Source organism: Schistosoma haematobium (assembly GCF_000699445.3).
Source record: "Schistosoma haematobium chromosome Unknown HiC_scaffold_541, whole genome shotgun sequence".
NCBI lineage: Eukaryota > Metazoa > Platyhelminthes > Trematoda > Strigeidida > Schistosomatidae > Schistosoma > Schistosoma haematobium.
In genome coordinates, this window is record NW_026137146.1 from 1 (window position 1) to 18339 (window position 18339).

The 18339-nt window shown below is 38.1% G+C and overlaps 1 protein-coding gene across 1 annotated transcript; it reads right to left on the minus strand.

Annotated features, from left to right (window-relative positions):
* Positions 1–13157: 13157 nt before the first annotated feature.
* Positions 13158–18339, minus strand: MS3_00008227 (uncharacterized protein; the record flags this gene model as incomplete). Its single annotated transcript, XM_051216581.1, has 4 exons — positions 13158–13870; positions 15347–15432; positions 15476–15600; positions 16464–18339. A coding segment is annotated over one exon (1594 nt), but the record flags the coding sequence as incomplete, so codon positions are not given.

Consider the following 18339-nt stretch of genomic DNA (forward strand, 5'->3'; position numbering starts at 1 on the left):
AAATGGAGAAAGTGGACAGTCTTGTCGGACACCACTTGAGGTTGCAAAAGTAGATGATAGTTCGCCATGAGCTCTGACTCGACTAGTAGTGTTCGAGTAAAGAGCCTTCACAAGGTTTATGTACTTCTGAGGTAAGCCTTTCAACGACAGACACTGCCACAGAATCTCGCGGTCTACCGAGTCAAATGCTAGTTTTAAGTCAAGAAAGACCACCATTGTCGGACGTCGATAAGTATGCCAATGTTCTAGAACCTGACGAATGGTGAATATGTGGTCGATGCAGCCACGACCAGGTCTGAAGCCAGCTTGATTCTCTCGTGTTTGCAGTTCATGAGTCTTAGTTAGGCGTCTGATAATTATCGGGGCTAGTATTTTAGATACTGTATTAGTTAAACTAATCCCTCTATGGTTTTCACAGGATGATTTTAACGCTCTCTTATCTATCGGGACGATAAGTGATTGTGACCAGTCAGATGGAATAACGTCTAACTCCCAAATCTTATCTAAAATATCAGTCAACCTAATCGTCAAAATTGGATTACCACCCTTAAAATTATCTGGAGTCAATCCATCTGGACCAGCTACCCTTCCTGGTTTCCGACTAACTATAGCCTTTTGAACTTCTGCTAGAGTTGGGGGACCTACTTCAATGTTCCATTCACACAGTCTGGGAATGGAGGGTAGTTGTAGAAGAGCTGAAGTCCAACTGAACTGTTCTCTGTAATGTTCCGCCGATCGTTCTAAGCGTCTGGACTGAGAGGAGATGATAGTGTCGTCTTTTTCCGAAATAGCCTGACTTACACTTGACTTACTAATTGCAGTTATTTTATTAGTCTGTAGAGCCGCCTTTTTCCATGTCTTTTGCTTTCGTTGCCCATCACTGCTCACGGTCGTTTCTTAGACTTTTGCTTAACCTAGATCTGATTTGTTTTCGCTCTTCATCGTGTTCAGAACCCGATGGGATGAGTTTACGAGAATCCATCAGTGCAATAGACCTTGAAAGGAATCCATTGGTTCTTTGTAACCCTGTGGCCTAAATCACTAATAGATGTCACTGCTGTTTCCACAGCTGTTTGTATATCTTTCCGAGCAACATCTGGGTCAGCCTCGTTTTCAGAACTACCTAATTGTGACCTCAGTTGTTCCTGGAACCTACTTTTGGTTTTCTTGCTACTCAATTCAGTTCTAATGGGTCTTTTAACCGAGGCTTTTTTGCGTCCAGTGAGGCACAAGCAGATGCGTTCCCGTCTTAGGGCGTGCTCGGAGTCCAAGTAGGTACTTCAGAATGAACGACAATCTTCTACCGACCCTCTCCAACGATGACTGATGGCAATATAGTCTATTTGAGTCCATCGTTGGTTTGGTGTAGGGGGTCGCCATGTTAGACGATGTCTCTCCTTATGCTTAAAATTTGTGCTTGCTAAAAATAAACGATTGTCTGAGCACAGTTGCAGCAGACGATCACCATTATCTGTTCGTTGTGATGGAATACTAAAATACCCACCTAAATGCCTTTCTGTTTGGTTTAAAATACCTATCTGAGCATTAAAATCACCTGCTACGAGTACCATGTCTGAACGTTTAGCTTTCTGAAGAAGTTCAGATAGCTTTCTGTAAAATTCATCTTTCACTTCATCTGAGCTGCAGTCGGTGCGAGGGTAGGCAGAAACGACACAAAGGCAATGACATGTGTCCTTATCCTTCCGAATTCTTACGAACCGTTTAGCCGAACAGCACAAAGACAACTGTTAACGGGGATCCACTCTAACAGTGCTTGTTCCGCCGTCATGTTCAGTGCTATGCCAACTCCTGCCAGTCCACGAGAGCTGGCCGTCGAGTCACCAGATACTCGGAGGGTGTATCTCGTTGGCTCTCCGTTTCGCTGAGGTGAGGTCAAGTGAATGGCCACGCTGTGATCCTGTATGCGTGTTTCAGAGACACAGCATGCATCAATGATACGAGATTCTAGCTAGAACAATGTAATCATATTGTAGAACAAAGCAATTGGTAGAAGAAACGAATGTTTATTGAGAGAAATTACAAAGTGTATTGAGAACTAGATTACAACAGGCCAGAACAATAATTTACCGACACAAATTACAAGCAATCAATGCAGAATAAAATCAGACTAGACACAGAGAGAATAAAAAATAATCTCTTATCTTTGTTATAATCAGATAGTCATCTTCCTTGACTGGTCAGTTAATTATTATCTTTAACATGTTCATTCATCAATACTTACTTACTTACTTACTTACGCCTGTTACTCCCAATGGAGCATAGGCCGCTGACCAGCATTCTCCAACCCACTCTATCCTGGGCCTTCTTTTCTAGTTCCATCCAATTCTTGTTCATTTTTCTCATGTCTATCTCCATTTCCCAGCGTAATGTGTTCTTTGGTCTTCCACTTTTCCTTTGACCTTCAGGATTCCATGTGAGGGCTTGTCTTGTGACACAGTTGGGTGCTTTCCTCAATGTGTGTCCTATCCACTTCCAGCGCTTCTTCCTGATTTCTTCCTCCACTGGGATCTGGTTTGTTCTCTCCCACAGTACGTTGTTGCTAATAGTGTCCGGCCAATGGATCTGAAGTATTTTGCGTAGACAACTGTTAATAAACACCTGTATTTTCTGGATGATGGCCTTTGTAGTTCTCCAGGTTTCTACCCCATACAGTAGAACTGTCTTGACATTTGTATTGAAAATCCTGACCTTGGTGTTGGTTGACAGCTGCTTTGAGTTCCAGATGTTCTTCAGTTGTAAATATGCTGCTCTTGCTTTGCCGATCCGCGCCTTCACATCTGCATCAGATCCACCGTGTTCATCAATGATGCTGCCCAAATACGTAAAGGTTTTTACATCTTCCAAATCTTATCCGTCAATTGTGATTGGATTGGTGCATTCTGTGTTGTATCGGAGAATCCTGCTTTTCCCTTTGTGTATATTGAGACCTATTGCTGCTGAGGCTGCTGCCACACTGTTCGTCTTCTCCTGCATCTGTTGTTGCGTTTGGGATAGAAGGGCCAGATCATCTGCGAAGTCCAGATCGTCCAACTGCATCCTAGATGTCCATTGTATCCCGTGCTTCCCTTCAGACTTTGACGTCTTCATGATCCAGTCGATCACCAGGAGAAAGAGAAAGAGTGAGAGTAAACAACCTTGCCTGACACCGGTCTTTACCTCAAACGAGTTTGTCAACTGTCCTTAATGCACGATTTTGCAGTGTAATCCATCATATGAGTTCTGTATGATATTGACTATCTTCTGAGGCACGTCGTAGTGTCGAAGAAGTTTCCATAGTGTTGTTCTGTCCACGCTATCAAATGCCTTTTCGTAGTCAATGAAGTTGATGTAGAGTGATGAATTCCATTCAATTGATTGTTCCACAATTATCCGTAGAGTTGCGATTTGGTCTGTACACGATCTATCCTTACGGAATCCTGCCTGTTGGTCACGAAGTTGGGCGTCTACGCAGTCCTTCATCCTGTTTAACAATACCCTGTTGAAGACTTTTCCCGGTATTGAGAGAAGAGTGATGCCCCTGTAGTTATCACACTTGCTGAGATCGTCTTTCTTCGGTATTTTGATCAGAAGTCCTTCTTTCCAGTCTGTTGGTACTTGTTCCTCATCCCAAATCTTATTGAAGAGAATGTGGAGCATCCGTGCAGTTGCCGCTACGTCTGCTTTTAGTGCCTCTGCTGGGATGTTGTCCGGTCCTGCTGCTTTGCCACTCTTGATTTGTCTGATGGCCATGCTGATTTCTTCAATTGTTGGTGGGCCAACATTGATTGGGAGGTCCGTGGGTGCTGCTTCGATGTTGGGTGGGTTCAGTGGAGCTGGTCGATTCAAGAGTTCTTTGAAGTGTTCTACCCACCTGTTTTGTTGCTCTTCAATGTTGGTGATTACCTTGCCTTCCTTGCTTTTCACTGGTCGTTCTGGTTTGTGGCGATTTCCAGAGAGTTTCTTTGTCGTGTCATACAATTGTCTCATGTTTCCTTCTCTTGCAGCCTTTTCCGCCGTCGTTGCTAAATCTTCCACATATTTACGTTTGTCGGTTCTGATGCTCCTCTTCACTTGTTTGTTTATTTCCGTGTATTCAGCTTGTGCCTTGGCTTTTTCTGCTCTTGTTCGGCTGGTATTGATCGCTGCCTTCTTGTTCCTCCTTTCTAGAATCTTATCCAGTGTACCAACAGTGATCCATTCCTCGTGGTGGTGCTTCTTGTGACCCAGGACCTCATGACATGTTGAAGTGATTGCCTCTTTGATCCCCTTCCAGTTGCTCTCCACAGTAGTTCCCTCTCCATTGAGTAGATCATGAAAGGCCTGGAACTTGTTGCTGAGGACTATCTTGAATTTGTTGAGTTTGTTAGTATCCTGGAGAAAGGCCGTATTGAACTTTTGTGATACTGTCTGCCCCGTTGTCCAGTGCTTCTTGAGTTTCGATTTCATCTTGGCGACCAGTAAGTGATGATCTGATGCTATATCAGCTCCTCTCTTGGTTCTCACGTCCTCTATAGTCCTCCTGAACTTTTTGTTGATGCAAATATGGTCGATTTGGTTTTGTGTAGAGTGATCCGGTGAAGTCCATGTGGTTTTGTGTATGCGTTTATGTGGGAATATGGTGCCGCCTATGACCAGCTTATTGAAGACACATAGGTTTGCAAATCTCTCACCATTTCCGTTTCTTTCTCCCAGTCCGTGCCGTCCCATGATGTCTTCATATCCAGTGTTGTCCGTTCCAACCTTGGCGTTGAAATCTCCCATCAGAATGGTCAGGTCCTTTGTTGGGCACTTCTCGACTATTGACTGCAGCCTATTGTAGAATTGATTTTTAGCGTCTTCATTGGTAGGCGCATAGCATTGGATGATGTTCATTGAAATGCCCTCTTTCTTTGTTTTAAACGAGGCTTTGATGATCCTTGGTCCATGAGATTCCCATCCTATAAGTGCATTTTGCGCTTGTTTGGACAGCATCAATGCAACTCCTTGTGTATGTGGTGCATTTTCTTCTTCATGGCCGGAGTATAACAGGAGCTCTCCTGTAGTTAGTCGTTGTTGTCCAACTTGTGTCCAATGTGTTTCAGTGATCCCAAGTACCTCTAGGTTGTATCTTCTCATTTCTGCAGCAATTTGGAAGGCTCTCCCGGTGTCCCACATTGTAAGAATATTCCACGTACCTAAATAAATGGTCGCTCTGGTTGTCAGAAGGGGCATCGGCCTCGTAACTTTCGAAGGAATTCGCCTTCATCATGAGGCGTCATAGTTCTTCTAAATGAAGACCTTCTGGCTCCCAAGGCAGAGTTTAAAAGGTTTGAATTATTTTTTCTGCTTAGCGTTTTTTTAGCGGGTTATTTTTCTACGGAATAGGGTCGCTAACCCCATGCCCGACGCTTCTCCTTTATCCGGGCTTGGGACCGGCAGTAGCCCCCGGAGGGACTCCAGGCGGAGTTTCATTCATCAATACAAGAACAAATTTGTGTGTTTGGTTCTCAGTCACATTGTTCTAGGTGCTGGCATTAAAGCCGAAGTCTCAAACAAATTTTCTTTTAAATACATATAGATCACTAAGTTACCGTAACATTTATTTCCCTGAAATCATAGTTTTCACTTATTGTTCACTGATAACACATATCTTATGAATTCAAGAATGTTAGTGAAAAGAGTTCCTGAACAGTAAAACTAACTTGTTCTTTAGTTTTCTTTAAATCTCTTTGAGAAATATTTTGTAAATTTGTACATTCACTGTTTAAATCAGTTAATCGACGTTCATATTGATCATTCATTAAGTTTATTTTAACTGTTGGACATTCATATGCTCGATTGCATTTTTCTAACATTGAAGCTAATTCAACATTTATTTCCTAAGTAGAATATAAAAAGAAAGACTCAATGTCATTTGGTTCTTTTCAATTATCTTCAACCATATTGTATCAAATAATCAACAATTATCATACACATATATAGATAAATATAGTTATCAGAGTTTTGTATTATAGTTGTGAAGTCCTATGAAAATAAGTTGAAAATTATGCAGACGAATAAATTAAGCAAATGGATAAACAAAAAGGAATCGAGTTCCTAGTCCAGTAGACTGTAATACATTAAATATGGCTTAGAAGATCTAAATAGGACTGTGAATTGGTGCCTTACTTTTCAGCCTTTCATTTCTTCATAGAACGACGGTTTAGTGATTAAGGTATTTGAATTTCAATCAGTAATTAGCAGACTCGAACTACAACCCATCGGTTTTGATCACTAGCTCTCATAACTAAAGTGTATCTTAAAGCCGACTAAATAAATCGGTACCAAGTAAGAAATTCTAATAATACTATACTTCAACAAATTTAACTGGATAGTACCGGTTAGTACCAGCGAATAAATGTCGCCTACTGGCACACAATAGGACCGCCATTGAGTTTTATTCTGAATTATGTCTGATGACATCTCAAGACACCGTGTTGCATTATCTGTAGGGCCCAGTCAAGGAGTCAAAGACACCAAACATGGCCCAGATTGGTATAAGACACTCTGGCTTTCACTATAAATCAATTGATCTCATCAGTCACGCCACTATTAGCACTAACACAGCTACCCAAATACACAACCACTTTCAAATCCTCACTATTAGAAGTGACTGCAGACACAGGCTCCTGACAGTCTTGTAAAAGTAATTTAAGGTACAAAGCATATTGTGTACCTACGAATAGCCATTGCCAACTGATTAAGTGTGAAATATTTGTCTCGAGCACCATTGCAACGTAAAACGAGATCACCCACATACTCAGGGTCGAAATGTTTTTCTGCAGATAACAAATTCACATCACCATCACCTAATTCAGTCAAAGCTGTTTCTAGGATGCAGTCAATGGCGAAATTGAAGAGAAATGGAGAGATTAGGTATCTCCATCTGACCTCATTATTTGAACGGAACAATGGAGGGTGGTTGTATACCTTCACTCTGCCTGAAATGTCGGTTTTCAAGCCATTCAAGATGTCAATAATCTTCCCAGGTTCATCCTTCTTCAACGATCCCAGAGAACAGCATTTTTCTTAATGCTATGGGACATTGGATGTATGATCAAATATGCTTTAAACATTATAGTTTGCATAAGATTAAATACGAAGTATTAAGCTTCGTCAGAGTATGGACAAAGAAAATGGATCACATCAAACAGTAACATATATTATCTGATACAATATTGCTTTAACTGATTCGGTTAAATCCTAATGAGTAATTAGCAATAAATTTGAAGCTGACCATTATTGATTCAGGTGGGCATTTTATGTCTTTTATTAAAATTTCACAATTTAAAACAATAACCAATTACATTTAATCTGGAAGACTAATGATTGGTGTGACGCATATATATTTGGTGCCTCCTTGTACAAATATTTGTGTTTAAATAAATAAATAGTATCGAAGACAGTTGTAACGCCTGTTTCTTAATCTTAATATTTGATTGGAAACCATCAATTATTGGGAAGTCAAGAATAATGTACAACTGTTTCGTCATGTTATGTTTTTCGTTTAGACAGTAAACAACAGTAATGAAGTCCAAGTTAAAGGATTCCCTTATTCTAAAATAACACAACAGTCAATTGAACCTAATAAACAAAAAACTCATATACCGTATGTGGCCAACACGCAAATAAACTGCGTTATTTTTGTTGTTACGTATGGACATCATTAAACAAACAAACGGTCCCATTTTATCTAAAAGGTCACTATATTCAGTCACGATGACTGTGGCGATTATTCTCTATTCCACAACTATTTAATGAGGTGCAATTTCTTCATATCCACAGGATCCATTACATAAATAGGCGAATATATAGCTGGAAATTCAAAAATGATTCGCCGCGAGTTGTCAGTGCGTAACTCTACTACCCTAGATAAAGATTCCTTGTCCTTACAGATAGCATTCTATGATTCCTATTCGTCTGTACAATCCAAAATGGTTGGATAGAGATTGCACTAATGCGATACGGAAGTGCGAAAATGCAGAACAATCGTTGGAGAGGATGATTTTCGTGGATTCCTAGGAATGTTTTAATTAACTGAAATGGAGACAGGATAAGTATAATAACAACAGACGCGACATATTTGTCAGATAACTTTAATGTACCTTCAATTTCTTTATTTAAAAAGTTTACATGACCGTAATTTGCGCATTTATTAGGCAAACCATGTATATTTGGCTTCGCGTCACATTTTTTTCGTAAGTGGTCGCATTGACACTACTCGGGTGCTCAAAACTAAGCAGATCGGCCAGGGTTCGAACTGCAACCAAGTGAGTGAAAATCAACTGTTTCAGTCGCTAAGTCTATTTGTTAACAGGAAGGAAAAGCAAAATGTTCATCAATGTGATACAACTAGCCTGGAAATGTGGCACGGTAACTTAGAGGCTCGATACAATCAGAGTGTGGTTCAAAACCAGGCAAATTAATCTGAATCTGGTAAATGGAATATTAAACCAACTGGACCAGAAAATGTAAAACCGGAGAGGAAAAACGGAAAACAAATACAACTTATGTATCGTTTACCACTTCCTCGTCTTCTTCATCACCATCATATTGTGGATGAGATGATTGTACATGTGTATTATTTTCTTGATTAGAATTATTTACATTATGAATAGCAGCAGGGTCGGACGAAGGATGATAATACGATGTTGGAAAAACAGTGGAATCTTCAGAATTCCATTCGCTCTGCTGCTTCCTAAATTCGATATTAGCAGGTATTTTATTATTATCGTTATTATTATTAATAATACTATTATACAGACATACAATAAATGAGGTACTCTGTATTGTCAGTCATTGGTAAAGTTTGATTTGCATTTCTATTAGGTATTTCAAATGCATATGACAATGAGGTAGGAGACGTGAGTAGTGATGAGCAACCAAAGCAAAAAAGATGGAAGAGGCGGCGGCTATAGGGAACACAAGACAGCTCTACAGACTAATGAAAGAAACTGGAATTAATAAGTCAAGTGTAAGTCAGGCTATTTCGGAAAAGACAACACTCTTACTTGCTCTCAGTCCAGACGCTTAGAACGATCGGCGGAACATTACAGAGAACAGTTCAGTTGGACTTCAGCTCTTCTACAACTACCCTCCATTCCCAGACTGTGTGAATGGAACATTGAAGTAGGTCCCCCAACTCTAGCAGAAGTTCAAAAGGCTATAGTTAGTCGGAAACCAGGAAGGGTAGCTGGTCCAGATGGATTGACTCCAGATAATTTTAAGGGTGGTAATCCAATTTTGACGATTAGGTTGACTGATATTTTAGATAAGATTTGGGAGTTAGACGTTATTCCATCTGACTGGTCACAATCACTTATCGTCCCGATAGATAAGAGAGCGTTAAAATCATCCTGTGAAAACCATAGAGGGATTAGTTTAACTAATACAGTATCTAAAATACTAGCCCCGATAATTATCAGACGCCTAACTAAGACTCATGAACTGCAAACACGAGAGAATCAAGCTGGCTTCAGACCTGGTCGTGGCTGCATCGACCACATATTCACCATTCGTCAGGTTCCAGAACATTGGCATACTTATCGACGTCCGACAATGGTGGTCTTTCTTGACTTAAAACTAGCATTTGACTCGGTAGACCGCGAGATTCTGTGGCAGTGTCTGTCGTTGAAAGGCTTACCTCAGAAGTACATAAACCTTGTGAAGGCTCTTTACTCGAACACTACTAGTCGAGTCAGAGCTCATGGCGAACTATCATCTACTTTTGCAACCTCAAGTGGTGTCCGACAAGACTGTCCACTTTCTCCATTTTTGTTTAACTTCATCATAGACCTACTGATGGAAATAACATTCTCGTCGACTGAATTCTTGGGCATTGATCTCCTTCCAGGAGGTACACTTATCGACTTAGAATACGCGGATGACATAGTCCTGTTTGATGGAGACGCTGATAAAATGCAGAGTCTTTTGGTTGCACTGAGCAACAATGCCAGAATGTTTGGAATTCGCTTCTCTCCCTCTAAATGCAGGTTGTCGCCATATTGTTCTATGAACTAGATGGTTTGGCCTAGAAGCATTCATCACCATTTATCCCATTCATTTTTACATTTATTTTAATGTTTCAACCATTTTATAAGAGTTACCTTCTTACTATAGATTCTATTTGTACTAGATAAGGAATTTAATGAGATGCGAGGAGATCACTTATCAACTAGTTACTAGTAAATTCCTTTTATATTGTCTGTTTGAATCTGCCCTTTGTTGTTTAAGACTTCAATTGATCAGTCTCTTATTAGCACATGTACATTCTATGCGGATTACTTCGATATTACCTTAAATCACACGAAGTTTCAAATGAACAATACAAAATGCATTTAAGCTTCATCCTATTGCACAAGCTAATGGCTATCTGAACTCACTAGCTAAATCGATAACGTGATGACATTTGTAGCAAACACTACTGGATTTAATGCATGAATTGAACATCACCTATGAAATACGAATACATTCAGCTGACGAGTCCCAATTAAGACGAAACACGCATCATGCATTCCACTGCAAGCCATCATCAATCTTTACAAATTATAGTTACTAGTCAAGTACCAATGAAATATATGTCTGTTATTCTCCAATTTAATATATAGCTATTCTTAAGTAATAATCAAGCTAATAGATCGATTAAATTTTCTTTTTAAAAATGACACACATGATCTAATCAATTTATCTTCATTATTGTGATGAAATTTACTTATATCACTGAAAAGGGAATAGAAGGAGACAGACGTTTTATACTACTATTAAAATAGTATCCATTATCTACAGATAAATATCTTTGATCCGATCCGATTGACTCAATGTTGAATAGATTCAACTTACTCATCAGAATACATGGATTCATTTAACAAGGAAATGTTTTCTACAAACTCATTCACAAATAAAAAAGGTTGTTTAGAAGAAGTAAGTTTCATATTCAATTTGTGCGAATATTAAAATTTCTTATGAATATATAAAGAATGAATATGAATTTTTAGTTTTCGAAGAAAGATTTCAATAGTTGAGATCATGAGTCAATTGAAACTAGACCACCATGGAAAATCTAGATGCACTGGACATCCGTTTCGTCCTATTGTGGGACCCTCAGCAGTGCCCATTCACAACCTCGCCTCGCGAAATTCGAACTCAGGACCTGACAGTCTCGCGCGCGATATCTAACTTCAATCAATCCACGAAATTCAGTGACACATCCACCAATGTCTTCAGTGAGTTACTATCTCAAAACAGACCCGGTTGAACTCCACTGCTCACTGCTTCTCACCAGAACTCCAGGAAATATCTCTTGAAACCAGTCATTAATTATTATCTAAATAAGAATATGAATGACAGTGCGGAATGATTGAATTTAGGTACATAGAATATTAAAATTCGACTTTATGATCCATTCTTAATGTAAAATTCTTGAATATGATATCTGATTAAGTCATTCATGTACACTGTTAAAATGTTTCAAACTTGAACAAGCAGTCAGCGTTGCATGATCTTTAACGGTTTCTTGACATAGACCTCTCAGGGCAAAATGATATGAGAAAAAATAATACCTGTGTATAAGGAATAAAAAAGTAGAAAGAGTACGAAAAAATTTGGATAAGCCTTGAATACAGTTACCGTCATAACTTTTAGTTATGAACTATGTGATGTTCGAATAATGAGATATCTAAAGTCTTACCCAATAAGTTGAAATTCTTTTTGTAGGGCTCAGTTCATCAATCAGTAATGGTATAGATTACTTTCTGCTAGGAATTAGAAGTATTCATCATTTACCACTAACCAACCTAAAACTTGCATGTAACTTGGTAACTACATAATCTATATTTCATAACTTTACAGACAGACTCAGTTACTGCATTTATAATCAATATCAAAACGTCGGTTCATCCATACTAAGTCTATTTTTAAGGAAACGTTGATTCATCATCTGTGAGTCCACTCTTAAAATCACTTCCGTTATATCTTGAGCTTAGTTTCTTATAATATCGCGTACAATTTGAGCAGCCGAACGCTAAAACCCTCCTAAGTCGCAAGTTAGAACATAAAAGACAAGCAAAAGAAATGTTATTTCAAACAGCATCAATTATGGTACAAAAATGTCAGGTATTTATAGTTTCTAGTGAAGACGAAATCATCATTATACCTCATGAATATGCATACAGGTGGTAATTAGCATTTGTCCAATAGGGAAGCTACACATAGGGATTCTGGAATATTCTTCAAAAAATTGATTGAATGGAATATCTTCAGCTTTTGTTTTAAGCATTCTATAGCTTCCTCGAGTTCACACATGGGTCGTCCTCACAACTTCAAACAGCAATTTTTATCTGACACTTTTAACCAATAAAACTTCAATGTTTATTTTATCAATTGTTTTTCAACAGAATTCACTTCATCATCATGACTTTTGGACATTGAATAATAGTTTACATTCACCAAGGCGAACAATTGAAGTAGACCAACTAGCAAATTGGTTAATTGAGATGAAATCAATGATTTTAAAATAATCACCTATTTTCCCAAAGTCAGTATGTACATTATCATATTCCTTTTCGTCCAACTCTTCATCATCATCATGTTGTTCTTCTTGTTCTTCTTCATCATCTTCAGAATTTATTGGACCTAATGAAGAACAGTTGAATGGTAAAGGTAATGAGAGATCAAAATGTTGTTTACATGACCTTAGATATAAACATAAACTTCAAAATCAACAAAACTGATCACTTTATCAAAGTTGAAAATGAATCCCAAACATTTCGTTGTTATTGATTTTCGTTATGCACAGGAATGTAATGCTGGACATATTTATAGTGCTATTTGGTTCTCAGATTGGCGAAAACTTTATTAATATTTTTTTGGTATATTACAACAATCTATTGAATCTACTGAAATGGATTTAAGTAACTCATTATATTCAACGGAACAACCGAATAAACCAAAACCATCTCAAACTCTATTTATATTATATTGTGAATTTTCTACAAATCGTGCATCACAATTATTTTATCGTTTACGTAATCATGACAGTATTACATTTCACTTCATATCCTGCATTAAAATATCAATTTGTTTATATATTACATGGTGATTATTCAACTTTTTATAAAAAGTACCCATATTTATGTGAACCAGATCTTTTAAGTATTTGGCATAAACATTGTAAACTGGTTAATAGACAATCGATGAATTCTCATTCACAAGTATATCCTGATAAAAATCATAATGAAATGTTAAACACACACACGCACATCAATCAATCAACGAATCGACACATTAAAGTACCATTCAAAAGTATTTCCAATCACTTTCACAAGAAGAAAAATAGAAGAAAAGATTTATTTCATTGAACCAAAACTTATTAACTTATTTATGTCCGTTACCCCTTATGGAAGAGTATAAGTCACCCAGCAACATTCTCAATCCAACCTTGTCTTGATGAATCCTTTCCAGTTCTTTTCAATTGTTATTCTTTTCTTTTCATGTCTGTTTCCAAGTTCCGACATAGTGTATTCTTCGACCGTCTTCTTCTTCTTCTTCTTCTTCTTCTTGCATGTTTCCCTTCACGATTCCATGTTATCGCTTGTCTCATGATGTAGTTCGATTCCAGTTCAATACTATTTACTTGTTACTTATTTATTTCACAATTATTTTCATCTCATTTCTTCTATTCATAATGATTAATATAAGTAATATCGATTCAATTCATTTTGATCGAAAAGTTTTCTCTCAAACGGAATTCATTAACATTGCAACCTATTCAACATTGAATATGTTTCTTTTAATTCAATCATTATTAATGTCTTTGTTTAAATATATTTTTCTTTTATTTTCATTGGTTGATTCACTAGAATTAAAAGAGAAAAGCTTGACAAATACAACTTAAAAATGAGTTTATATATATAGAGAGAGAAACCTAAGGCCCTGGGTTCTAATCCCGCGAGCGGGATCGTGGATGCGTACTGTTAAGGAGTCCCATAATATAATGAAACGGACAGCCAGTGCTTCTAGGTTTTCAACAGCGGTCTAACATCATTCGGTTCATGATCTCAATCATTAAACGTGTAATAATGTATTCAACTATTTATTCATCTGACAGTAGACTGTAATAAAGAAATAATGAAATCATTAAAAATGATTGATATTCAGAAGAGTTACAATAAACTGAATAGCTCAAATATTGATTTATTTAGCCTAAATAAAGCAATTTGTTGGTAGCAGGGAAATCCAGGAAGTGCGTTTTTCCTGATCTAGCACTTATCATTTCGGTGTACTTTCATTCAAGTTGATCTTCTCTCCGAAGCTCAAACCCAGTACTGTTCTCTTCAAATGCCATTCCGTTATCCACTTAACTACTAAGTACAGATAGCTACTGCCTTTTGGAGTGGAGTTAATCTTAATTTATACATATTGCGTGTTTGGATCTTTTCATTAATAGTTTACTAATGCAATTTCGAGATGGCGGAAAAGATTTGTAGCTCAAGTGGACAATTTTGATGGAGTTTCGTCCTCTGAACTGGATGGTCTAGTCGTGGAGCATTCATCGTTCTTCTGAACGACATTGTCAGCACAAACTTCAGGTAGACTTCTTCAGGTGACTTCTACCTGAAGATTTGTGCTGATGATGTCGTTCAGAAGAACGATGAGAGATCCACGACCAAACCATCCAGTTCAGAGAACAAAACTTCATCAAAAACTAATGCAAATGTTAAGTCTCTTCTGATATACATACATCCTATATGGATTGCCTAGATATTGTTTAATTTTCAAGCATTTTAAGCAAAGATGAATAGTGGCTAGCAATGGAATCTAGGATGCATGTTTTACTCTACTCGGATTTCATAAGGTGATTTTACCTGTTCAACTACAGTCATAAAACGTAAATAGGAAGATGCAAACAACTAATATATATAATCACAATCAGAGAGGGATTTTCTGGAGATTGTAGTTGTTTAATAATTGAATGTTTGAGTCATCTGAAATTAGACCATCATGGTAAACCTAGAACTACTGGACGGCCGTTTCATCCCACTATGGGACTCCTCTGCAGGGCACATTCACGATGCCTGCTCGTGAGATTCGAACTCAGGACTGGAATGATTGAAGTAAGACATTTCTGAAAAGATTTTTCTCCTTTGTACAACTGAATAAAACGTTTGGTTAACAAATATTTCAATCCCATTTTATGTAAGTCATATTGATAGTAACCATAATATTCGGTTACGAAAAGGAGTAAATGTATTCTTCTCTAAATTATCCAAATCATTTGGACCCAATGTTTTAAGATAATTTTAACGTGAATAAATCCAACACTTAAACTAACCAAAAGAATACCAGCTTCAAACCGAATATGATTGGAACGTATATTATCAGACCATTTAATCAAGGATCACATAGTCGAGATGAAATCTAAAAAGTATAGTCTTTATCAATTAATTACTTGCTTACTTACTTACTTACTTACTTACTTACTTACTTGCTTACCTGCTTACCTATTTATGCCCGTTAGTTTTCGTGGAGGATTTGTAATGTTCATTCAATATTTTTTTGGACTCTCGTTTGATGATCAATCTCCACCTAATAACAAATGAATCCATTTAAGTTCATCAATATTTTGGGATAGTATAAACTAGATAATAAGTAAACTTCATGTTTGATGCAAAAACCATTAGAGATTTGTATAAGCCCATCCATAGTATGTAAATTAGAAGTAAACTTTGTTACAGTACCTAATTGTAGGATGTGATGATCTAAAATATAAAATCTAGAAACAACACTATGCGCTCGTTTCATTGTGTTTAACGAACCATATTTGAGGTAGACAATAAAGTGGTTTCGATTTGAAATAAATCTTATGCTTTATGTAATAATCCATTTGATGCTGCAACTATTAACTGGTGTTTTCTAAGATATATATATATATATATATATATATATATATATATATATATATGGGCTGATAAGAACAGTCTGAATTAAAATCGTGGCATTCAACTAGCTACCACGTGGAAAATGTTCATTAACAAGTAATTGAACCCTATCTCTATCCAACCCTGTTTATTTCATATGTATTGTTATTCTGACAGAAATTCATTTGAATAGTTTATTATTGAAGTTATGTATTTTAATAATTGAATTGATGAGTAGTCGATTTAAGCTAGACCACCATAGAAGCATTGAACATGTGAGGGGTCGTGAATGAGCACTGTTAAGGAGTCCCATACTAGAATAAACCAACTGTCCAATGCTTCCAGGTTTTCACTGCTGGTCCAGCTTAAATCGATTTATGAATTCAACTGGTACATTACTACAATCCCCTTAAAACCCCATTCTATGAATTATGAATTTTAATTGTTCTCATTTTCAATTCACACTTTGATTTTTATTTTTAATAAAAACAAATTAACACGTAATATCATCTATTAATAACTTAAACTTACACACACACACTGATAAGTCGTGTAGGTTGAACGCTATATACGATTCCTAAGCTATTCCGATAAACCGCAGTCTAGAACTACACAGCGACTTGAACTCCAGAGAGAAGACACAAGAATGAGAGAAAGCACTTTATTCCAAGGTTCATCTTTGTACAGAAAATCATGGGTATTTATAGATTTTGGCGTCTGTTAAATCAACATCATTTTACAGCCAATCCGATAACAACACATTATGCTACCGACCAATAGTAGCACGCCACGTTGGAATTCTAGAACGTTCCATCACACTCTGATTGGCCAGGACTCTTCGGCTCCTTGTGGGCCTCTGGAGACTCCGTTGAAGTTCTCCGGAAGCCGACCCAACACCTCCCCCGAATAAGATTTCTTTCTGGGATCCACTTGTAGTTTTATAACTGGATTGCGACGGCGTCCCATTATTCTTGTCGTCTTTCTTGTCCAAGACTTCTTTTCAGTGTTCCTGGGCGTTTGTGGCATTGGTGCGTCTAAGATTAATTCTAACGGGAAAGTCGGCCGGTTACTTCGAGTCTGCACTGTCCTTTTGTCCCTAAGGATTTGATTTGTATGACGTATACATGTCCCAAAAGCTCCTCGAACTTTGTACAGTACTCTTCCCAGTTTTTGCACCACTTCGCCCGGCTCCCATCGGTTCTTCCCGATGTAGGATTTAATGTAGACCTTGTCGCCAATACTGAAGTTCCGGATACTTGGGTCGCGACTACGCTCATCCACTGGTTTGGATGGCAACATGGCATCGAAGACTGTTCGAATACGCCTTCCAAACATGGCTTCCGCGGGAGATTTGCCGTCTTGAACATTTGGGTTTGGGGTGGATCTGTATGATGTCAGAAATTTTGTGATCACCTGCTCAGTCGTCCCTTCTCCTCCCCCTTTCAGTAATGCTCGTTTAAAAGTGTCCACAAAGCGCTCTGCTTGTCCGTTTGATTGTGGATGATAGGGTGGAGAACGAAGATGATTTGTTCCGTTTGTTCTACAGAAATGTTTAAACGATTCTGCGGCAAACTGAGAGCCGTTATCCGTCACTAAGGTCTCTGGCACTCCGAAACTGCTAAATAGGGTAGACAACTTGCGGATCGTTTCTGACGTTGTACAATTTGGCATGACGTATACTTCCGGCCATTTAGTGAATGCATCTACGATAATTAGAAACATTTTCCCTTGGATTGGACCGGCAAAATCTGCGTGAAGTCTTACCCAGGGTCCCGCGGGCATAGGCCAACACTGAGGCTCGCATTTCGAAGGACTTTTAGCGGCTTGGATACATGATGAACAGTTACGGCATTTATTCTCGATATCTGTGTCCATTGACGGCCAATAAGCATAGCTACGAGCCAAAGATTTCATTTTACTGATTCCAGGATGGCCACTGTGAAACTGCTTGAGGACCTTGTGACGTAGTAACTTCGGAACAACAATGCGATCACCGAACATAATACAGGAGTCAACAACCATTAGAGAGTCCCGTCGACGAAAATATTGCACGAGTTCTCCGTCGAGGCGATTGTTTGGCCATTTTGTCAAGAGATAGCTTTTAACTGAGCTCAGTATCTTATCACTTTCAGTTATCTTCTTGATAGTTTCAAAGGTTACTGGGAGTCCATTAACTGCGTCATCCAACACGCGATGAACTTCTTCCTCGGCTTTTATATTTGCTACAAGAGTCTCCTCCGGGGTTTTCGATTGGGAGCCTATTAATCTCGACAATGCGTCAGCTTGCCCGAAAGCGGTAGTAGACTGATACTTGATCTTGAAGTCGTAACCCAGAAGTGTGGTTGCCCATCGTTGGAGTCGGTTAGCTGTATGAACAGGAATTCCTTTCTTTGACCCAAAAACTGCA